The sequence below is a fragment of the Pomacea canaliculata genome, linkage group LG9 (assembly GCF_003073045.1).
Source record: "Pomacea canaliculata isolate SZHN2017 linkage group LG9, ASM307304v1, whole genome shotgun sequence".
Lineage (NCBI taxonomy): Eukaryota > Metazoa > Mollusca > Gastropoda > Architaenioglossa > Ampullariidae > Pomacea > Pomacea canaliculata.
The window spans coordinates 5727038-5751599 of record NC_037598.1 but is presented as its reverse complement, the minus strand read 5'-3'; the positions used below and the strand labels follow the sequence as shown (position 1 = coordinate 5751599).

Sequence of the window (24562 nt, the reverse complement as noted above, 5' to 3'; positions counted from 1 at the left end):
TAGTGAATACAATATAATATTGCGCACAAAAAACTCTATTCGTGTCTGTAATTAACGCTCCGTCAATTTGCAGAATATAATATTGAAAATATCTACCGAGAGCTTAAAAAAAAAGCCAAACCCACACACGAACTCTTTGGTATAATCTCTCAGTTCTGTCTCCTTTCTTCAAACCAGAATATTTTGTGTGTGTGTGAGAGAGAGAGTAACCGCACGTGCGATCTTGCATCAAGAATTGTGGAAAAGGTGAACTTTGCTGGTATTTGTGATGGGCAGGCGGCAGAAATCACACATAGGTTCAAGATTCAGTCCCTGACAAGCCTGCGATTTAATTTATAAAGTCACACTGCCTTGCCGGCGAGGGTCTGTGTGTTTTTCAGACAGTGTCAGGCTGCTTGAAGGCGTTTTACTTTGCAACCTAAGCAGATGATGTTAACGAGGGGCTTAGTCTGACCGACTTAGCACTTCTCTAGACGACGCTAATGATGTCGGACAAGATGAAACACGCGCTGTGTGGAGCTTTGTCTGACGAGGTCGTAGATTGGAGTGACAGCAGAAATCTTGACGCCCTGGTTACCTCCCGCACTCGCCCTCAGCGATGTTGCGCAACCTGTCGACACTTCCGGTCTGCTTACTGAAGCTGCAGGTGACGAGATGCAGACCCTACAAGCTGCGCCATTTTAACAACTAACGACCGCCATCATCGACTCCATTCAGACTTTGTTGGTGCCTTTTTTTTTTTAACTTTAGTGTGAGAGTTGTAAACCAGTTGTAAGGTTGTTCTGCCTGCTCTGATCCGTGGCGGGGGCTGGACCAGATCCGCCTACATACTGATCGAGTTTCCGTGACCTCTGAGTCTCCGCGCATGCGTTCTGCAGCTTTCCGGCGGTCTCGCACATTCAAATGAACGTTTTCAATTCCGATGCGCAGCAGGGTCTAGGGCTAATTAAGAGCGCAGGCACGGTCTCGCATCTGTTGCTGGCGGGAGAGTGGGGACACAGACTGATGGGAGGGGTACTGCAGTCCCCTTTTGCTCTCCCATAACGCTCCAAACGCATCCCTCCCTGTTCCCCCAATTCTCCCCCAAACCACATGCCTCACTTCCACCCCAGCCCCCATCCTCCCATACCCTCGACCTTCCTTACAGCCGGAAAGTGAAATGACGAAAGTTTGATGACATGGATAATAACGATGAAGCTGGGGGGGAGGGGAGTTCTTTCTTTCAATCTACTTTGTTAACACCAATGGCTAACGAGACTGGAGACATGTCATCGACTTTCTCCTCAAGACTGTTTCGATCACGCAAGGCCAATCAGCGCTCATCGGACGGTGGTTAAAGTCGAAAGTATAAGAGGGAAAAAAATTCACTACTATTAATATTCATATAGGTTGATACAGTTTATTTCCTCGGAGCAGAACTGTGAAGAAAAAAAACCACCCCACCAATCCCTCAGAGATAGAAAAAATGGAAAAAGTGAGGGTGGGATGGGTGTGCGGAGTGAAAGACACTAAGTGGTCACAGTCGACTACTTACCTTTCTGCTGTTTTTACAGTTCAAAGAATTAAGAGGAATGGCTGCATGCCATTGTTGTAGTGAGCTAAAGTCACGTGTCTATGTAGCGGATATCGTACTCCACGCTAACCCTAACCCTGAGGAGGGACAGCGTCCACATGCAGCATAAATACAAGTATTTCCATGAGTCAGATGGCATAAACATCTTTAAAAGCCTGCAGTTAAAGGAGAACAAATTGCATGCAAAGAGTTTGTAATGAAAACGCCGTGTCTGTGTTGGTGGTTGGGGTGGTTGCACGTGTGTGTGAGAAACTCCGTAACAGCCCACGCTCTTTGACCTGGATCATGGAAGCACTACTGCAATGGGCCCTAATTATACGGCTACCATGCATAGCTTCAGATGGTGCGAGCAGCGTAGCGTCGCTGCTGCCAATGACCAAAGGGAGATGATTCATAGCGCAGATTACAGCGCTGGTGGCGCAACTTTCTTAATTGGATCCATTGGCCGAGGGTGGCCGACACACAGGACGGACTTCAGCCGGCGTAGCTCTGTCCCTATCCCGCGAGAAGCAGACGAACATTCTAGATTTGAATGGACTTGTGCGTGTGTGTGTGTGCGTGCGTGCATGTACATGCGTGCCTGCTACTCCGAGTGTGCAAACGTGCACGCTTGGATTAATGGCTGTGGAAAGCTCGTTGGAGCGTGATGCGGGTTTGATTTTCCCACTCCCCTCCTTTCCCAGATTCAAAGCCACCCAATCACACCCCACCCCTACCCTCCTATCCCAAGCCTGTACGGGTCCTTCCTTAGTGACGACGCTTCCCTGAACCGAAACGGAGCACCCATCCCAACCTCCCAGCCTACAGCGGGCAGCGGCCCCTAGCGGAAGCTCGGAGCCACCACTAAGCCTTCGCGGACTCACAGATAGCAGTCCGCCCCCTGTCCGCTTTGAAGCCCCGCATCAAAACTGGGTGGAACGGGGTGGTGTGGGTGGTGTGTTTGGTGGGGGGAGGGTAGTTGAAATGTCATCTGGAGAATATGAGTCAGTTTTCGACATGATAGCTATACCAGGAGGTGGAAGTGGCACCCTGCAGGATGGGGGGACGGGTGGAGAGAAAATATGGTGGGTGCGGGGGGTGGAAAGCGGGAAATTTCGGGAACTATGATGGGAAGCTTTCAAAACTGTGGGAACTGCGGTCTCAAAAGCCAAAGGGATCCGGCGGCGGAAAAAATTGGAGAATCTGTAGTCCAAGGATTGTCCACAATTCTCTGGTTTTTGTTTGTTTTTTTTATCCTAAAATGTTTAGAATTCCGTTCACTGGGGAAGGGGCGGGGGAATATGTTTTTAGTCTGTCTGGAGAATGTAACGGGGTTGCCAGCAGCCAGATTTCAGAGAGGACGAGAGAGACGGAGAGACCGGGTGGGTGGTTAGGGGAGAGCCCTTGTCCAACACTTGGAAGAATTGTTCTCTTCTGGCGGAAAGCGTCGCTACCATCAGTGGTCTTCACGGTCTCCTGTGCCTTCTGATCGCCGACATAAAGACTATGTTGTGAGACTATTTTTTACACAGTTTTTTTTGTCGTCCTGGTTTGATCGATTTGCACTCACAGAGGGGTCCTGTAAACTCCCCGTGGAGTCTGAATATCTCTCCTCCATATTTTTCCCCTCCCGTCATTTTTGCTGAAACGTTTCCGCCTCGTGCGCTCGGCTGAACGATGAACGCCTGCTGGGTGACTTTTTATGGTCATTATCGTCCACCCCCTCCCGCTACCCCCGGTCATTGCCCCACACTCTATACCATCTCTGTTGAGCCGAAAATCCTACCTTACAGTCATGCCATTGTGTGTTCCATATATTCATCCTTGAAGGCCAGAACAACGAAGAGCTCTTAATTGCACAAAGCTTCTCGTAAGCTTTAGCCGAGCAAACACACGATACAGACGGAATGACATCGTGTAGGGGGGTGCCCAGCAGCTTCTCAACATCGGCATAGACATGTTGCCTAGGTTACTTTTTTTCGCAGCTAACGAGCAGTCCAATCAAAAGGCCTCATTAGCCGAACGATTGTCACGTGATTCAACGCATCCCGTTGGCGGCGATAGACGATAAGAACCTCGTTTGACGAGAAGCTCGGGCGTTATCTGTCAAAAGCGACCGGATCAAAAGAACAACGACCAATCCGCGTGTACCGCGATAACACCGGAAACGTTTTTAATTTGTCCGGCGTCGCCCTGTGTCGCCAGGCAAACAGACAGACACTGGCGAGTTGGAAAGTTTGAATAATTTATCGTCTGACAACAAGCTACTTCGTTTTGTTTGCCTCCGAAGAGAGTACTTAATTACACGAGCATCGGATGAAAATGTTAAACGGTCATCTTGTTTGCCAGCGGCGTGGAGGGGACGCTACTCTCGTCACCTCGTTAGACGAGGGCGACTAGAACACTCGCTCAGAAGCTGGGGGTGATGGGAGAGTAACTGCTCACCAAAGAAGCAGCAAACAACCTGCCGCCAATCACCCACTTTTCAGAGGTCGGCTAAGAAATCCAGCATGAGACTCGGATGTAATTACTCTGCGAGTGGGAGGATCCACAAGTTAATGCTTTCAGTCGTAGTTTTTCTTCTTCTCCATCCCTCGCTCAAGACGCCCACAGCTTGGTCACTGTTCAGTCGGTTGAAGCAGGAAGTCTTTCGATCTGGAGGCCATTGAGACAACTTTTGCCTCGCTCAGTTTATTGCAGACGATGAAAGAGCCTCCATCACTGCCATTGCAGCAAGGAACACAACTTCTGCTCTTTCGACGCCACTGTCACTGAAGTGAACAGAATTAATTGTTTATCAAGGCAATAATCTATTCACTTTTTTTTCTTCAACCGTGGGAACTTTGAACTCGTCAAAGACATGCCCCGAACGAAACGAAATGACCTTTTATTTCAAGATTTGCTTGAAGAGCTGCTAGAGGTATCATGGAGAAGTTGGCCTTTGTGTTTGTTTTATTTGCAAATAAGCTTTTTTCACTCCTGATTGATCTCAGAAAAGTGAGGTCTGTAAGATTCATGTGAACTTTGAAGCAACTGGTCCCCGCACCCGAAAATACGACAAAAGTGAAAACGAAATTAATAGCTTTTCGCTAAATAGGATAATTTTTCTTCAAGCATCCTTCCTCTCCCTTGAAGGATCAAGGCAGTTGTGCCGGTTGTATAATTGACTGATGGTTTGCAATCTTTCTTTTTGAGGTGGAGATTTGGTTAGTGATTCAACAAATTAAGTTCTCTTCTTACAATCGCTGTCACACAGTTTTGGTAAACGGGATCCGGAACAAAAATAAGTCCGGTAATAAAATGTTTGAAACAGATCAGATCGTGGAGAAGCTGGGGTAGGGTGATTATTTTAGGGGTGAGGGGTATGGAGACGATTGTGAGAAGCATATTTGCCAAGCACCACCCATCTTGTACGGACTGATGCCACGTGACGTATCACGCGCGTGCCAAGCGTTGCTGTTCGTCGAGGTCGGTGGTAGAGGCTGACGGTGAAGGACAACATACCCGTTTGTACCTTCTTCGCTCTCTCTGTCAAAACATTACAAAGACCGCTCGCTACTGCATATCTCGACAGTATGTTGGGATGAGTAAGACATGCAGGGTGGTAGTGGTGTCCCCTTGCAAAACAACAAAAACAAAACCTTAATTATTTTGATTCCTTAGGTTTTGTTTCCGATGTTTCTCTCTTTTTCCGTGGTTGGAAAGTCCGAAAGGGGTATGATAAAACCCCGAAAAACAAACCAGTAAATACCTCCGCCCCCCCACTCCCAACCTACAAAAACCGTCGCTCACATTTATTCCCATTTATGTCCCCTTAAGCATCATGGCGTCCGATAGCTGCGACTCGTCTGCTCGCATGTGGTTTCCTTAATGGCGGACCAGGGGATGTTGATTGGCTGGTCAAGCTTGCTGGTCTTTTCGCCTCGTTTGCTTTGTTTCTTTGCTCGCTTGGGCCGCAGCTGGCAGGACCTGCGAAACGGTGAGGTTTTCTTTGGGCGATGTAATGGCAGGGCGGAGTTGTCGTTAGCTGTCTGTGGTAGAGGCTGCCGTTATTAATCTCCTCCACTCCCCTCCCTCATTCCCTACAGTGATCGATATAGACAGATGGGTCCAGACAGACATACACATCTGTCTTTGTCTGTCTTGTCCAGTCGAGCGCTTTAATTGCGACTTAAAAAAATAATTAAGAAGAAATGATAAAACGTCACTGACTTACTTTTTGACCCGGCTGGGAACATTTTTTTTCCCAGAGGAGGCTAGAATTAAGGGTTAAGTACAAGTTTGAAAGCCTACAGGTGAAGCCGACCAAGTCCACGAGACGTTAAAGGGTTATGATAAACACCTAGATGCTATATTATACGCTTGATTTTATAATAGGAGCGATTCGGTTAGCGCTTGGATGTCCTGGGTTCAGATCTTGTTTTGGGCACGTTGTTCTTTCTCTACATGTGGCATCTGTTTGCAAGTCTGGCTGCTTTACCGTGATACAGCCTTAGTTACTGGCTCGGGTAAAACACCTTTCCTCCACCCACCCACCCAACCTTGATTTAGAATTAAAAAAATACTCGACACATGCACGCGCGGTCAAGCCTGGCTGGAAGTACTTTGTTACAGATGTGCGAACAATGCTGGGTGCCGAGAAGACAATGCTAGTAGATTGTAGGAGGAAGGGAGATGAAGAAAGCTGTAGCTGTACACAATAAACCCGTATAAACTACCCCGCATGACGCAGGCTTCGAGAAGGTTCGGACCTCAAGGCGCGTGACGTAGAGACGGCAGCCATATCCGTCCTTGTAAGGTTGCGTCCTGCATTCACAAGATCTGCGATCTGCCGACATTTTCCGTGGGCAAGAAGAGGTGGGAGTGAACGAGCGAATGTGTTGCCGAGCGCCGGCTTCCATGTCCAAGCGAGAAGCCCAGTGACGTAGATCTGTGGGGTTGTCTCCCTTTATCCGGACGTGCTTTGGCATTTTGAACTGATGATATCGTGCATCATGCTTTTTTTTTTTTTTTTTTTTTAAGAGATCCATCCTTTTCTTTCATTTCATTTTCTTTCATTTTACCTGTTACCGACATGGAGAATTAGGCAACTGCTTCTACTTCCGGTACCTTCTCCTTTACGTCCAAGTCTTGTACCCATGTATTGCTGTGGCTACCATATATTTCTTTCGATAATTACACAAACGACTGGGATTCGAATCGTTCATGGCTGCAGACCAATTCAGCTGGCTCATTTATCAGCTTTTCAATTGTTTTTTTTTTTTGTTTTGTCCCCCTCCCTTTTTTGTTTGTTCGATGAGAGGTTATCGTGACCCATACATAGAGTGATGTCCCTTCGCTAAGCCGGCTTGGTGGGCGGGGGTCTAGCTTTCACAGCTATTCGTTTCTCCTGCAGTCATCTGTTTTTGATTGTAGTGCCTTTTGTTTTCCCACACTTCTTGCTGGTGTCTTCATGTTGGACTGTTTCATTGCTTGCGGCACATTTTTAAAAATCTACTTTCAACTTCAATTTACTTTTTTCTGGGGAGGTGTGTAGAAGTGGAAAGATAGCTGATAATTTTTTCTTCTTTAACGACGAAAGAAAATGGGGTTTGCGCTTGACGAAGAGGGTAGTGGTATTGTGCAGTATAGTGTGATGCGGCAGTTTTTGGAAGGAGGGATAGAAAGTGGATGAGATGAGTGGGGGTTGATAGAAAGGTGGAAGTTAAGGCTGTTAAGTTGGGTGCATTGGATGGAGTTGGGTACAGATCGAACGCAGCAACAGATCGCAAAATTGAATCTTTGCGCCAGCGTCACTTCAGCTTGTTCGCACGGTCCTCGCCAGCTTCCCCTCCCCCCGCGGAGGATAGCACCACCACCAAGAGGTGCATCGATACGTCACCGAACACCCCTAAAACCGATACCTCATACATCCAGTGGTATGCAGTCAACTGCCTTAGTTTTATTGGTAGCAAGAGATCGAGAATAGTGATTTTCATTGGATTGTGGATGTGATGGTGTATTAACTCGTGACGGTAAAACCTGGATGACCGTTACACAAAGTCACGTGAATCGCGTGTTGGTCGTTAAACATCGTAGTGGTAGTATGATTGAACATGCTTTTTAGTTCAGTTAGTTTCTGCAGTTCTTCCATCCTTCTGAATCGATGACTACTAATCGATGAAACCAAAATGCAGTTACTCATTTGCATTCATTGTGACCTGTACTAATGATCGTAATCATTTACACGGACTCTTTACCACTAAACAAGAAATCCTGATCTCATCAGCGTGTATCGGCTGCAGCGAATGGTGACCTATCGATACACCTGGTTAATGTCATCCGGTCTGTGGACCATCCAGGCCCCCCGTGCGGCGATGTTTGCGGTGCCTGTCAGCGGCCCTAGCGTCGGGGGGCAGATCGGGATTATGGGATAATCAAATTTGCCCTCTCGTCATCGACAGGCGCTCGCATGACAGTCGTGTGCGATCGTCAGCAGACGAAGAGACAGTTCCTCCCTGCTGGTCGCTTTTACGGAGGGACCATTCTCTCCACGTTAACAAGTCACGCTTTCCCTCGTGATGTGTGTGTGTGCTTGCGTGTGCGCTCGCGTTAGGTCAAAGAAGAGGATGAGGGGTTAGTAGATGCTGAGTTGCCAGCCATAGTTGGCAAACGAAATGTTAAAAAAAACCCAGCTACTAAATTTGTCAGATTATCTTCATTTTAATAATGCGTATTACATAATGATTTCGTGTGTCTAAGTTGGCCATGCGCACCTGATGATGTAGTTAGCTCTAACCTGGGTTAGATTATCTCTCCTGTCTCGTTTTGTTGATGTTGACCTGACCTTCCTCCTAGGATTTATTGGCGGAGAACTGGTTGAAAGAAAAAAGAGAATGATGTCCAAGTTTAAGGTCTGTATGCCGGACAAGCAAGACTGTGATGTACAACAAGAAAGCATGCAACGCATGGCATGTGGATTGTGACGTGTACAACACGAGCGTTAATGGCGTCATGCCATATTTTAGATATATATCGGTTAACAAGATGTAAGAGCTGTTAAGGTCAGTTCGGGAGGAGGGTAATTATGTGTATATATCGTGTGAAGGACCACCGCGGTTTACTAAACTAATTTAAGAAAAATCTCCTAACCTTGGGCTGAGAGGTCTTTACGGTAGCAGAGTTGGCAGAAGGCAGCATGTGCATGAGTGCTTCCATTTGCTTGCATGCCGAGCACACACAACGGAATTTCCTTACATTTGCATTTCGTCTTGTGGCCGACCGACCATGGGCCATGTAGGTTCCTCACTCGCCCTCACTCGCTCGCTCGCTTTTTTGTTTTGCACATTCGTCCCTCGCCAACGACTGGTCTCGCTTCCTCTGTGTCTTTCTGTCACGCTGCGGTATCGCAGAATAGGCGTCTGTGGCTTATGTGCTGTGTGAAAGGACAAAGTTTAGGTGTAGGGGGGTGAGGAGAAGGGTTCAAATGGCTGGCGATCGATTCGGCGGAGGATATTTCTGCCCCGCTGAAGAGACGCTCATGGAGGCGTTTGGAATCTGCGTCGTTTGTTCTCGAAATACTGTCCTCGGGCCACGAGCCAGCCTGACGCTGTAGCGATTCTTCTTCTTTTCTCGCCTGCCCCCTTCCTCCTCTTTCTCCTCCACCCATCTGCATCTCCTGTTCACCCTATTATCGTCTTTTCGCTGACTACGAACGATATATCGGAGTGGCGCGCGCGAGCGTGTGTGTGACCACGAGCTGGCTCCAGCTTTTTTCCCGGCTTCTGATGACTACGTCTCTGTGGCCACGATGTTCAGCGCCTACTGCAGGTGAGGATACATGCTCGCTTATTGTGTGTTCGAACCGGAAGTGCGTTCGTGTTTCTCTAACGACAAAAAACCCCTGATTGTTTATGTATTTATTTTATTTTTCGATGCTGGCAACCATGGCCTTCTGGGCTTGTCTCGTGCTTAGTGGTCTTGGAGTAATGTTTGTCGGCATTTGTGAGGCATTCATTGGTGTATGTTTTGTTGACGTTTTTCTTGCTGTTTCTCTTTTTCTCTCTCTCTATTACTGTCATATTCTCCCTACAATTAACTTATTTGCGCGCATGTTTGTGTGCGTGTATATCTTGTTTTTATTTTCCTTGCTAGGAAGAACTTGGTGCTGATCGGAATGATCGCACGGTTTCTCCACGCGCACTGCACGTTCTTTATTTTGATGTCAAGTGTGTTCGAAATTGATTTCATCGTGGATCCCTTTCACGTGTTTGGTGATGCCATCTTCCATCTAGTGACGTCATCTACCCTTAGTGACGCAAGCAGTGACGCAGACACCACAGTTCATTGTTAAAATACATTGAATGGTCGTTCAAACCATCCACCGAGAAAGAGCCATTGCCGTATAGAGCTCTCTTGCCTAAATAATTACGGTTGTTGCTGGCTGCTAAACTGGAGATGGAGGAAACATTTTATTATAATAGTTTTTTTGAATTGGTGGACGTTTGGGCAGAGATAATGGCGGTAGGGATTCGGGGTGTTTTGTGGAAGAGTGGTGCGACGGCAGACATTTTATGATCGCGCACAAGTTATTTAAGTTTGACTTGTTTCCAGAGCCTTTCAGCATTTTCAGAGAGTTGCAGTCCATTTTATAACACAAATACTTGCCTCCCCTCATTATGAGCTATTTGCCGCTAGGTGGCGCAGTTCTCGAAGTCTCGTCTAATTGACTGTTTATTTATATTTATCTCGTCGTAAACACAAATGTTCTACCACAGCGACTCCAATTATGTGTGTATTTTTCCTTATGGGTGGAGGCTTATATTTCGCAAGAAAATACCTGTTCAACTATTGTGTCTTTTTTTCCGGTGGTGGTGATGGTGGTGGTGGTGACAGTACAGATTTTATTTGCCGGAGAAATCGCAGTGGAATGAAAAGACAGAAACAAAGGAACTCCCTTAGCGTGAAGGTCTGGTGATCTGCCATAGTCTGTCTCGGTTCAGACTTCCGCATCTCGATGCAGGTGGGCGGGAGGTAGAATGGAGATCATCATGTCCACCAAAAGGTCTTCGCAGGTTGACCGCAGAGGTCACGCCGCTGTTTGTGAGGAAAAATGATTGGAGGGGGCTGGGATGCGAAGTGTGTCTATGTGTTTGGGGGATGAGAAAAATTGGCGACGCTCCTCTTGGTCACGTTTCGGCATTGACCTCTATAAGGTCACCAGGTTCACTGCTCCAGACAAGGAGAACTCATTGGCTGGGCTTGCAACCTGTTTGCAGCATTCGCCTGGCAACATTAACCGCGGACAGGGTTTATGAGTAAACAAGCTTTTTTCCGAATTTATATTCTAGACCTCAGTTTAGAGTGGGGACCTGAAATAATGGAAGCAGTAAACGTTCTTTGTTGTTTAAAAAAGGTTGTATTTCCCATATCGCCTCCTCAAAAAAAGGGGTTTGGGAACGGGGTGCGAACAACAAAAAGTCGTAAACCTTAGAAAGGAAGTTTCAAGTTACAGACAATTTCCACAGCAGAGGTGTTGAGGCTGTAAATATATTTGGTGCTGTCTATAGCCCGGCGCGGCCTGATTACGTGGCCATGATAATAGCTGCTTTTCGTAAAAATAAATCTTCGCACGTTTTATTTTGGCAAATTAAAACAATAATGCAAAATTGGGCAAGGTGCGAAGCCGCCAGGCGTCCCCAATTTGCAGCAGTCACGCAGCACGCGCTCTGGCACCACGCGGACTCGCCTGACGGCAACCTACCTCGTGCGGGACGGAAGGAGACCATCATAAAATAAGGCTAAAACTGGTTGCGAAGAGGTGTGTGGGTGCAAAGTCAGTCACTGTGGTTTTCACAGTGTTACTTTTTGTTTTTTAAATCCTCCATCCCGCACGCATTAATGGTTGGTGTCAATCGCACGAAAGAAGGGATTGACACTTAGGCGGAGAGTGGGCTCGAGGTCTGGTATCGATCCCAGGGTGCACAGCGGTCTTGTCTGTGGCCAGTGCCGTGGGCGGTTAAATAACCATTTCATGTGCAGGTGGTTACAATTTTTTTCTTTTTTTAAATTTAGAGATATAGGGATGAGCATGACAAGTTCGAAGGTATTATTACATGCAACGTTTGCAAACAAGTCTCTGAAAGTATTAGCAGTATGTGGTCCAGACTCTCAAGAGTATGGACCAGGGTGTTCATTTCTCTTATAGCATCCACTCCCCCACTTTGCACCCGAGGTATTAAGTGCTTCATTTGACTGTTGCGATCAGCAGACAGTGATAAAAGGTGGCATGAGGACTATAGCTGGTAGCCAACGTGTTGCACATGGCTTCAGATTTCACGGCGTAGAGCGAGTCCAATCCAATTATTTCCTTCCCAGAGCAGTCGAAAACAAAAACGTTGAGTTCGAGCTGTCTGCTATAGCAAAATGAACTATTTGTGGACATGAAATTTAAGCACTAAGTATGAACTAAGTATAACCAGTGGAAGCTTAGTATAACTGAGTATGAGAATATGAAAGTACGGCTGAAAGTATGACAGTATGACTCGAGAATACAGGAAATAAAATGTAGAGCTGGGAAAATGCCGAAGTGTTAAACCACCGAATTATCTTTGTATCTGGAGACAAATTTGACCAAAGTGATCTACTGTCCAGCATGCTCGCCCTAAAACCACAAATTTCCTGAAAACTTCACATACACCTTTGCAAAGCTTGTCCTTTAGGATACGCAGCTTGCAGGACAAACATGTCCACCTTCATCCGCACAATACTGACGATAGATACTGTCCTTCTGCTGCAGGAAGGTGTGTCGGCACTGCAAGTGCGCACCGGAAGTGCATGAGATGACGGGCGTGTCGGAGACGGACCGCGCGCTGCAGCGCCTGATGCAGGACGCACAGCGCAACTCCACCTCGGACGACGACAGCGGCTGTCCTCTGGAGGAATACGCCTGGGTCCCACCTGGCCTTAAGCCTGAACAGGTGAGCATTCTTTCTTTTTGTTTCATTCGGTCACCATTTTGTCTCATTTGAGTGAATATTAGTTTCTGTGCACACGTCTGAATGTGTCTTTGCGTTTGTGGTAGTGTTTGCCGTTTGTCTGTCTGTCTGTTTTTTTTTTTCCACATGACTACATCGCCACCACGCAATCCGACTTGTTTCTCTCATAAAAACGTGGACAGAGTTCTACAGTGGCTACTAATTGGGAAGGCTTGCCCGAAGGTTTGCAAGGCAGTCTGGGAAAGAATTTCGGGGCGTTCGCTTCGCGGAGCGTGAAGAGTAGATTGAAGGCAACCAACCGATTGGTCGGTTCAGATCAAGGCGAGACAGAAATAAATCAATCGAGAAAAATGTAGCGTATTAAGCCAGCATTTACCCCCTTCACAAGGGGACAAAATGTTAAAGTTTGAAATTAGTTTGCGAAAATAGTAGTATGTCATCTGCGGCATGCATATTTTTTTTATTAATCCATAAAAGCTTCGAGACTGATCCATCGAGGCTTGAAAGCTTCCATTTAACTGTGGAGTTCTTGGTGTTGAAATAAGGCGGCAGCTGCCAAATGGAATATTATTCACCACTGCCTGCAGAGGACCCTGGTGGTAACCTTGCTGCCAATCCCTCAGTCTTACAAGCGGCGCCGGTAAGGTTCGACAGGGAAATAACAATTAAAAAAAAAACCTTCTCGCGATACAAATAAAGAAGCAACCAATCAAACGTCCGAATTGTGTAAGCAGTTCAAGATCCATGCAAGCTCCTTCCTTCTCTCGTTGGCAAAGCGAGGCTTGTTAGCATTTTAAGTTAAACAACTGCGGACATGCTTCGAGTCATCTGTGGTCCTGGTTCTGGGCACTAGGTGCTCGATAAATGAAAATGTGGAAAGTATCTTAAGAAGCGTACATCAACTGCAAGAGAAGTGAATTTAAACTGAATGTACCCGATAAATCTAGGTAATTTAACCGATTAGACCAGTCAGTATTCGACAAGCAGCAGGGCTCCAGAGTGCAGGATAACTTTGTCCACGTATGTCCCGTGGTCTCGTTTCCGATGCACACGGAGTAGAAAGAATTAATGCCAGCAAAACATCGCCTGGAAACCGAAACAGGTAAACAGGTGCACTCGAAATACCTTTATGTGGCTGAAGTGGCCGGAGCAGAGAGGTGCAGGGAGGAAGAGGGTACAGTGGGCGAGAAAGAGGCGGGTACAAAAACACCTGCTGAAGACTAATCCGGGTCACAGACGTGGCCTGCTGTTTGCGCGCGAGGCCAAATTACCGTTAGAGCAACATGCCTGTCAGTCTCCGCAACCCACACTGGCTGCTGCGCACCCAATGCTTAAAAACACGAAACAGGTAGGCGAGCTACTGATACCCGTAAAAGACACCCGGAATGTTAGCAACATATACATCCAACGAACGCTGCGAGAGATACCTGGGTGCCTGCCTCCAAGATAGGTACGACACACCTGGTTTAGGCTTAGACTACTTGTTTCAGATGCAGGTAAAATTTTCGAGATCCGTGAAATATTCAAGTGACAATCGAGGGCACGGTGCTTGGAATGTGAAATGTAAGTGCACTTCTTGCGAGCAGGGCTGATTAAAACGCCCGTCCAGGGGCACTTGAGGGGAACCAGTAGGTGGAGGGCACTGAGTGAGTGGTCAGTGTGGCAGAAAATGTAGCAAGAGGTCTTAAAGAGTTTTGTCGGGAGAGCCAAAAATACTAGTGTTGGTAAATGCAATGCAGACACAATATTCAGACCACAGAATTCAATGTTTTTCACAGGTCCCTATACTTAAACGGACGTTCATACATCTGTTAGTCTGTATCGTGATTGAGAGACAGAGTATCTTCTTCATTCTTTGTTCCTCTCTGTTTTCTCCCCCTCACTCTACTCTGTCTCTCACTTTGTGTTTGTGTGTGTGTGAGAGAGAGAGAGCCGGTGGATTAATCATTCCTTGGTTTCTTTGAGTCTAATCAATATTCCTGTTGCCTCTATTTTATTCTAATTTTTATCTCCAGAAACGGTTATATTTTTTATTTTATCTTCATTAAAATTCCGGTCACTCTCTTATTCACACAAAACGCTGGCGCTCGCGCGCGCGAACACACACACTAACACACATGCACATATAAGAAAAAAAATGAAGCGAGAGAACACGCGTGCCTTAATTGAGATACTATGGATGCAAGGACATCCTCCTGTAGCAGTTGAAATCCTGTCGGCGTGTTTGTCGTGTCTCTTGTCGTTTGGAGGGTCCAGAGCCAGGGTTGTGGTTGTCCACAGACAATTGAGGAGATAAACTACAGTGTGCATTTGGGGTGTGAGTGGGTGGTGTGTGGGGTGGTAGGGGTGGGTGTGCACGTGCGAGTGAGTGTCTGGGTGTGCGTGGATGTGTGCACGCGCACGGACGAGCGAGCTTATTTTTGAGAATAATTGACAAAAGTACTTTGAACAAGCTTGGGATTTCAGTTTCCAGTGTCTGCTTCTTAACGCACCATTTCTTTTTCCGACATGACCTTTTCCCTACCGGCTTTTTGCAGACCTTGGCCTTTTCACCGTTCCCTGTTTAAAAGCGGGGCAATTTGGGAAGGGTAGGTAAATCTACTGACTGACGTTAATTTATTTTTTTGTGAAGGATTTAGGACTGCAAAATATATCGGCTTCCTTTTTTCATTTGCTTCTGTCTTTCTGTATCTCGTCTCGTGACCTAGTGCGTCTCTTAAACAAGCTGAGCTTGACAGTTTTCTTTCATTTCCTGATCAGCCCTGGATGTCATCTTTCTTAATTAGTAAAACCCTCTTTCAGTCTCACCTTCTTGCGAAAATTTCATTGGCCTTGACTGTTTTTGAAAATATTCTCATCAATCTTTTCATCACCTGCTCTTTCTTTCTTTCTTTCTTTCTTTCTTTCTTTCTTCCGTTTTTAGGAAGTTAATAGCTTATTTAATTTAGACTAACTCAGCTTCTTTGGAATGAGATGCCTGCTTTTAAATGAGTCCGAAAGGGTGTTAGTGTGTGTGTGTGTCCACGTCTGCATGTGCACGCGCTAGTGTGAATTTGTTTTCTGCTTTCTCTCCTTCCTATAAACGTGTTTATCGCTCACGATTATGGACATCCACAGATGACTCCACACACACTGAGCACTCTATTTACATTGACATACCTACTCTTGTCTCACACTCTTGACCGCTCATAGTAGTAAAATGTATTCACGACTCGATAGTTCAATCTGTGAAACTACCTTCGTCCTTGCCCACCCCGGGATTCCACGTGAGTTGTGAAGAAGCCAGTTCGGTCTCCTCATTGACACTGGCATTTCTACACTGTGGAATTCATTGAATCATTGCAAGACAGACACCCTCGGTTGAGAGGAATCTGAAAGGAGAGGGGAGCAAAACAGTTACCAGCTCCACCAGTCCCACCCACCCGTCTTTCTCATTGGCACCCGGAGATGATGGCGGCGGCTTCATCGCCTCGTCGTCTGTCGGCAGGCAGGTGTAACGCTTATTTAGCGCCTGGCGAGTGAAAGCACAGGCGGTTGATGGCGAAGATAGGACTGACTTCCCAGGTAAACCAACAATATACTTGCAGGTTATGCGACTAGCTCTGTGACCGGCTTTGCTCCTGTGTACCTGGCAAGATGAAGGATGGTCGTGTCAAATTATACCCAAGAAGGGGTTGGTATGGTGAACCCCCAGAACATCATCATCATCATCATCATCATCATTATCATCATCATCATAATAATAATTCTGTTCATGCACAGTTACTTTCGTATTTTTTCAGACCTGTAACCTTGCTTGGTCCTTTAACCGTTGTCGCAACTGTTAGTTAAGCTCCAGTCACCGTTACAACTGTAACTGTAACAGCTGTCCTGGGTTCAAATCTCGGTCCAGCAAAAAGCATCATTATTTCCATCCCTTTTCTTCTAGAATTAAAGTGAATGCTACCCCTCTCCCTCCCCCTGCCCTGGCCTCCGGTGTTTACACCTGGCGGCTGAAACAGAGGCTGGCCTTGTAATTGGGCCCTAAACCCTAGGGTCCTAACATCGCACCACTGCACGGCAACTGCTATCAGCAAGTGTATCGCGTGCGGTTCCTATTATTGTCCGAGCGATACACCAAGCGGAAGCTGTTGTTAATCATACTTTATTGTTTTATTGCAGCGCAGGATGCAAAACCACGCCGCTTGTTTCCAACAGCCATTTCGTCTGTTTACGATCGTTTCCCCACAAACAAATAAAAAAACAATGCAAGCCGGGATGCCGCCATTTCCCATTGTCGTATAGTTAATGATTCTTGAACGGAATGAAGAATGTTTTTATTAAGCGTATGAAGCAGTTTGTAATTATGGTACATTAAGACAAAAATAAGAGGTTGTTAGAAATTGTTGTCATTCGTTTGGAAAATGCTTGCATGCATGCACGCACGGTTCGTCATCAGAAGAGCGAAAGTGAACTCGTCACGTGACTAGAACAAAGTGTGCGTGTGTGGAGGGGATCATTTTTTTGTAACAACGATAACAGTAACCAGGATTTGTGTAATATCTGTTAGTCAAAACTGACGACAGTTGTTGAAAATTTATGATACGAAAAGGTGCATTAACTGACTGGATTCAAAGTGTTTGCAAAGATGGTAGTCCCCAACACAGAGCTCTTTTCTCCACTCACTCGCCCACCCGTCCCCCAGGTACCCGAACGTACTGTCTGTCGTCTGGTGGGGACAAGAAAAGACGAGACAAACATAGCACGGTCATGGGGGACGAGGGCGCTGTGGGCTGGTTCGCCAATCGACTGCCAACATCCACCATTTGTCAGACGTTGTAGATCGGCCGACGGGGACAGTGGTGGCGTCCCCTGCTCGGCGAAATTATCTTTCGTGCCGTCAAAGATTTTTTAATGGGTAGGGACGGGGAGGAGTTGCAGGCTTTTTGCTTCCCATCCTCTACGAGAGGGGAAAAAAAATAAACAATAAACAATTGTGGGGGGAATTGACGGCGACTAAGGGGTTTCCGCTAAGAGCATTATGTCCGTTAGGTGGCAAAAGGCTTTCAGAGCGCAGGCGCTGCGATGTATTGATACTTCAGTTTTATTGCCGCCATGATTTTGGTCGCGAGATTAGGTTTGGACGAGGGTGTGGGGGTGTGGCATCTTGCAGCACGCGAGTATGGGGAGGGTCTGATCCAGTGTCTCAGTGACTACTTCCTCCTCCCCCAGTCCTGCAACACTTTTCTCAGATTGCCAAGTTTCACAGATTAGGGGCTATAGTAGTCGTGGTGCTTCTTTTACTGTAGGAATGCTAGACTTACAGCCTCCTGTGATCTGACAGGGGGCAGCTGTTTTATCTGGGGAGAACTCGCCAGACAGCAGTTTGTCCTTCTGATTCGATTTTCCGGAGTTGTTTTCGCATCGTGGGTTTTAGTTGTCCCGTGTTTTTCACCACTTTTTTTTTTTTTTTGTTATTTCTGGTCAAATTAGTTTTAAAACGACCTTCTCTCTTTTCTCTTTCTCTTCTCTCGGTGTGTGTGTGTGTGCTCCCATCTTTTTTTTCCCCTTATCTCTTATTGTTCTTTTTTTCTTATTCCCTCCCTCCGCTGTTCTCACTTCTTTTTTTGTCACTTACCCTTTCCCTGACTCATGTTTTCTTTGTTCCTGTCTTGCTCTTAAGCACGCGCATATACTAGGGCACACCCACGCGCGCGAGCAAACGCACACACACACACAGCTTGCACGCTGGTTATCCGATTGGAGCAATAATGCTTTATTTACACTTAAAGACTTTCAGCACTCGTCTTGTCTGCCTTCCAGCCTGCCCCTTAAGCTAGTTTATTTTCCCTTCATATCTCCTTTCGTCCATTATTTTTCTTTTCCTTTTCCATTGTTTCCCTTTTATTGTCTTTCTTTTTCCATCTTGTTCGTTCGTGTATAATTTAGGATTAGAATATTAATAGCGTGATTTCCATAAATACGATTTTTGTATGGGCTAGCAGTTTCTCGTTTACGAACATGGCCACAATCAGGAAGAGCCGGGCAGAGCTCGGCCGGCTTATGGTTCCTGTGGAGGGCTGGGCGAGCTGCTAAGCCTCTGGTGACGTTGCCACTTGATTAACGTGTTTGAGGCTCGGGTGCCAGCGACCCGTCTCGAATTAAGATGCCTTACGCAACAGCCCTCTCTCGCCAGAACAAATCTTCTCGATCATCAAGACGTGCGACCACTTTCCATTGGCCAGGCCAGGTCACGTGACGAGCTCTCCAGCGCGCGGGACCGGGCTCTTCAGTCGACTTGTAGAGAGAAGAGAGAGATAGTGGAAGAGTGGCTCTCCTGCTTGGCAGATTGCATCGCGTGTGCGTCATCGCCTTGCAAAACAACAAGAACAAACAACAAAACAATAAACAACAAAACAACCAAAAATCAACGAAAACAACAGCAAAAAAAGAAGAAAGGAAAAAAAAAGGAAAAAACCACCCCAAAACAAATAAATAAAAGACAAAAGCAAAAAGACGTACTATTGCTGACATTATGTCTAAAATTTTGTATTCCAAGAAAGGGTCCAGTGACTGTGAAACCCTCAAGGCAACTCGCCTTTTCTCTGTCAGATCGTCAGTTCGTATTCTTCTCGATGCAATACATCAGTAATAGAAGACGGGGGTGAGGTGGAGTGGGACTGGCAGAGTGATCGATCCTTGACTGATGTTTGTGTGCCAGCAGGAGGAGAAAAACAATGGCGAGAAACCAATCAGTCCGAGGGCGACTCGAGTTGAAAGCGCGCGCCGCTGTGAACGCGCCATTTGCTGCATGATGGAAAAGTCACTCGGCAACGAGAGGTTTGCTCTGTCTTCCCCCAGACACGGTCTGGCTTGCTTTCCCGTCTCCAGCTCGAGCTGACACCGAGTTTGTGTGTGTGTGTCGGGCAGGCCAGCAGACTGCCTCAGTTTACCTGAGACTGGCCAGCTGGGAAAGCGCTGGGCAAGTGGCTTTTAATGAGGCCCCGTAGTTTACGGCAGCTGTCACAGTCTGTTTACGAAGGGTTAATACAGTATAGTACTTTATCATAATTCCAGACGACCTGAAAAGGCCCTGTTCAGTCAAGAGCTAAAACGCAAAAGTACACAAAACCAGATTGATGCTTAATTCCTGTAATGGAGGGAGCATGAGGACACTGCTCTACACAATTTAGCCCTCGTTTTTAAGTTACACTTGTCCTGCTTGGTTCACGACTAGGAGATGGAGTAGGGAAGGAGGACTTTGTGTTGTACTCGAGCCAGCAGAGGAGGAGGGATGGTGGAAGTATTGTCTGGGGGAGGTTACACAATCCATTTCTGGTTTCAAGAAACTTTTAGGGTTTAAATGTATTTAGTTGAAATAGTTTTATGGAAAGTTTCTTAAACGCGGTGTACAACGCAAGTTCAAAAATCTTTAAAACTAAAAATAACTTAAACTGACGCCCCCACTTTGTTCTCGGGAAAAGTTCAACTCCCTCTTCATAACCACGGCTCCTCTCGGCGAAGTGTGCACGCTGGTCTCGTGTGCAGCTGCTTCCGAGGCCTTGTTTAATGTCTTGTGAAAGGAGTGGTGGTGGTGGTGGTGGTGGTGGTGGGGGAGCCAATTGGTTGACGATATTGATTAACTTTGAATATTATTCTGAAATTTATGGGTATAATTCACAGGCCCAACACGCTTGTCAGAGCCCCCATACTCATCCCCGACTTTCTTACACTGTGTTCAAAGGAAGCCGCGAAATTATCCTCACAACTAGCAGAAAGAAAATCTGTTGCTATGCACGCAAGGGAGATCACCCTCCATCACCTGTTCCAACCAATCAGCTGTTGTCGCTCGCGCTGCTCGTTCTATTTATAGCTAACAACAGCAGACATGGCAGGAAGAGTGTGTGTGGGGGTGTTGAACTGGAATGTTCGAAAAGGGGGAGGGTGTCGAGAAAAAAAATCTCAACCTTTGCCGTTTGTTAGATGTCGTCTTCATTATCTTTGACTTGTTTGGAGAACACGCCCTTGCAGAATCTCGTTTCCTTTTGTTCGCATTATTCGAGATGGCAAGAGTAAGGGAGATCACCTCATTGGCTTAATCTTGCTCATGGGTTTGCATTTGTCGTCGCCGTCTTTATCGTTATCAGTAGCGTCTGCACAGTTTTATTCACAATGTTGTGTTAATAGACACTTTTTCCAAAAACTATATTGTAATAGCTATTTTTCGTTATCTCCCCTTTGAGCTTTTTTTTTTTTAAAAAAAGAAGATTGAGTGTCTTCTTATTTAGGTATGAATGAGGAAATTCATTTTGTTGGTGAGCATTGAAGAACAACTATTTAGTTGTCAACAGAAACGGTAGATAACCAGCACCTAGTGACCCAAACAGCAGGTCATATTATGTCTGCGAGAGACAAGGTCTACTCCGTGCGAAGCAGTTATCTCCCTTTTCGTATTTTCCCTTTTCCAACAAAGTATAAAAGAGTGAGTGCATGTGGTGGCACGCAACTCGTGGGAAGATTGTCGTCCTTATCATCTGATCCAATTAGCGGTTAGTATAGCGAGCCTTCAAAGGTTTTACAACAAACAATAATCTCCATTTTGCAGCACTACACGAGCACATTGCAGTTACATATCTTTATATCGGTTCTCGCCTGGTTTATCTGACCGGTATGGTCTACACGCAGACCACAGGGAAATGAGGAAACACTCTTTAACATCATGCATCAAATAAAAAAAAATATTTGTGTTACATAGACAGATGAAAGTATAGTAAATACAAGGAACGAACAAGAGGTCAGGGTCGTGCAGTGGTGAGGTGAAGACTGAGGTCAAGATCACAGTTCACACTGGTCGATTGGCAATTTCCTGTGTGTATGACAGAACACTTGTTCGCCGTCTTGAACCCAGGTGTCAGACAGATGTCCGAAGAGGTTTTAGTTGTCCTTTCTTTTTGATCGCATATCTGGTCTGCATTGAAATATCGCCCTCAAAGAGTCGGCGGATATGTGCACTTGCGCGCGCACACACACACATGAAGTTTCTTGTGCTCGCTAGTGCCAGCCCCTCCCCTCCCTACGTCCCCCTTCTCTCCCTCTCTTACTCACAACGTAACCGACACGTAAGGGAGAGCATCCTTTTCACGGGCCGTGACTCATGCCCATGTATTCACACCGCGCCGTCCATCAAAACAAGGCAAGAAATCCTTTAGCATACAATTCTCTAACTCCCGAGCAGCGTTCGATCCTGTACCCGCGCGCCGTGGTGTGTGTGTGCGCGTGCACACACGAGGAGCCGGAACAAACAGCAAACCCGACTTCTTGCTCCGACAAATTGTGACAGACGAGTTATTTAGGGGCCGATCCCAGCTTGAGCCGCCTGGGCCACTAGATGCCTGTTATCTCACATTTCCGTCAATATTGACCGCTGATTAACCACCCTACCCCTACCCAGGAAAAAAAATAAAAAAATGTTTTAGAAAATATTAAAAAAATACACGTGGAATATGCGAGCCTGGAAAGTAGCCGCCAAGTAGCCTTCTCGCCGAGTGTTTGCACACGGCACGCCTCTAGGGCCAGTGGGCCATGTTCGCCATGTCCATGAAAACTGAAAATCCTGCGAGGCGCCGCTTCCTTTATCGATGGGACTTTGGAGTGCTTTCGCTTAGTCCCTCCCACCCTCTGCCCCCTAGCCCCACGCACCACTTCTTCCACCCCTCCCCCATTTTTTTGTATTGCATCAATAATGGCAGCGAACCGCGAAATCAAGATGATATTTGTCATTGTAGCTTTTCCCCGCCTTTCTCTGCGAGATAGCCACACTGATCTCCAGGGTCGACCGGAGCGATTTATTTTATTTTTTTCATGTTCTCTTGCCTGCAATATACATTTTTATTTAAATGCCACGTGCGGTTAAAAATGTCCAGGTGGTGGGATGAAGGGTACGCTGGACTTCTGTAGGCACCATGACAGTTCGTAACTAAGGAAACTTGGACGAGTTCCCAGGGGACCGTTCGCCGTCAAGCGTGGATGCATTCGTGCATGCGGACGCTGAAGGTAGATGAAGAGTGGTGTGCGCGTGCTGGACACAGAGAGAGACACAGCGCGAGCTAAACGTCATCCTGTTATCGGACAACTCGTTTGAATGCTCGTTTGCAGTCTTTGTCGCTTTTTTCCCGCTTTGAGAGGTGGGGTGAGAGGAAAGAGCAGGAAGGGGGAGAAAGAAAATATTGATGTCACCTTCATGCCAGTAAGCTTAAAAAAAAAAAGGAATTCGGTTGAAATAATTCACATAAAAAAGAAGAGAAGATAATTTGCAAGTATTTGAATGAGAGATGGCGGAGAGGGGTGAATCTGTGGAAACTGTGTGTCTGTGGAGGAGGGGTAGGAAATGGGGGACGTGTGGTCTGACTGTTGTGAGTAGAAGGCAGATATGGGGCAGGAAGGGGTGGGGGAGGAGGGGCGAATTGGGAATGAGGCGAGGTTATGTGTGAGGGGAAGGGATGCCCGTCATTGGTCCCCAGAAAGCCACGTCATGCTTCAGATGGGAACAGGAGCCTTACTGCTGCTTTGCATGACGGGACGGAGTTTTCCCCTCCTTATTGCATGCCTTCATCATACTAATTCTCGTCCAGTCGGCCTCGGCAACGCCAGTTGCTTTCACGTTCGAACATCGACTGCGAGCAACGGAAAAACTAACCCCCCCCCCCCCCACACACACACACCCCACTACCGCCTCACCACCACCACCATTACCACAACCACTTTCTCATATTCGGCGCGAGATGCACGATGGCAACAGTTGAAAGATTCCAGATTTTCGCATGAGACATTCAGGAGTTAAAGAGTAAGAGGGCGATGATATATGAGGGTAAACGAATGTTAAAAACAGTTAAAACGTTTCTTTTAAATGGCAGCCTCCTTCGCCGCCTCGTGGTTCGAGTACTATTGAAGGAAAAAAATCCGTCTTCAGAGTATGTCCAATTCCATTCTCTCCCTCCTTCGGACAACCGATACAGGTCGACATAGATCAGACTTAGTAGGGTGTGTGTGTGAGAGAGAGAGAGAAAGTAGGAGCATTGTACTGTCGACATGGACTGGTCACGGTGTGTGTGCGCTTGCTTGCTTACTTGGACGAATTTCAGGCAGGTCCTTTCTCTTCACTATCCCCACCGTCACCCAATCCCTAGACAAGATGTCAGGGCGGAGTGTTCGCGAAATGTTTGAGTTTCCTGTCTAGACTTACAGTGTACACACAGACAGACATACGTGTTTTGTGAAACCAGTGGAAGTAAGTCTTCACAGGCCTGGTCCGTCTCTCAGTCGGCGGTGCACTCTGACGGATGATTTTAATGGGGAAGCGGGTTCCGGTTGATGTCCAGTCTGTAGACTTGGCGCATCGAGCCCGGGTGTATATCACGTGAATTTTCTCCCTTTGTTGATTTTTTTATCTTTCTCTTTTCGTGTTCCGCCCTCGTTCATTCGCTTTAACGACTTTTTTATCCATTGACATCATGACTTTCTGTTTCCGGAATTCCATCGTCTGCCACAGGACAGGCCGAACCGTGTCTTCCAGTGGCCACCCGCTCTTGATGGCTTATACAACCGACTGTAAAGCCAGTTTCCTCCGGTTAGAGACTGGCATTAATATTTCAATCAGCTAGTCACAACTCACTCTCTTGACTTCCTTACAAAATTTTAAACGATTTGTCGTTCAAAGTCACTTTAGGTCAGGGACAAAATTGCGAATTATATAGACAATTTTTTTTTTCGTTGTTGAATAGTACTTATCGTGGTGTTAGATGGTATTGTTTATCATGGTGATTGTGGAAAATGGGGGCGTGGAGGGAAGAGTGAGAGAGAATGGCAAAAAAGACGCCATGAAAAGACAGCACAATAATATTTTTTTCTTGTGCGCAACAGTTTGGCGATTAATTTCATTCTTAGCCGAGAAATCTTTCTTGGGGAAGGAGCTACGTGACCTCTGGCCCCCATCGGAGATGCCGTCATCTGTACGTGCGCTGTGCGCTAAGATGACAGGCTCCGCGCATGTCTCGTG

At 46.5% G+C, this 24562-nt stretch overlaps 1 protein-coding gene across 6 annotated transcripts in view; it reads left to right on the top strand.

Annotated features, from left to right (window-relative positions):
• LOC112571517 (prickle planar cell polarity protein 3-B-like) overlaps nucleotides 1-24562 on the top strand; it is a 120988-nt gene that overhangs the window by 60326 nt on the left and 36100 nt on the right. For 5 of the 6 annotated variants that reach the window (XM_025250532.1, XM_025250531.1, XM_025250534.1 and 2 more), the window contains one exon: nucleotides 12330-12510. In XM_025250532.1, the coding sequence (XP_025106317.1) occupies nucleotides 12330-12510 (181 nt within the window). Of the gene's footprint in view, nucleotides 1-9235; nucleotides 9362-12329; nucleotides 12511-24562 lie in introns of those variants that run through there. The other variant, XM_025250535.1, reaches the window with a different exon arrangement.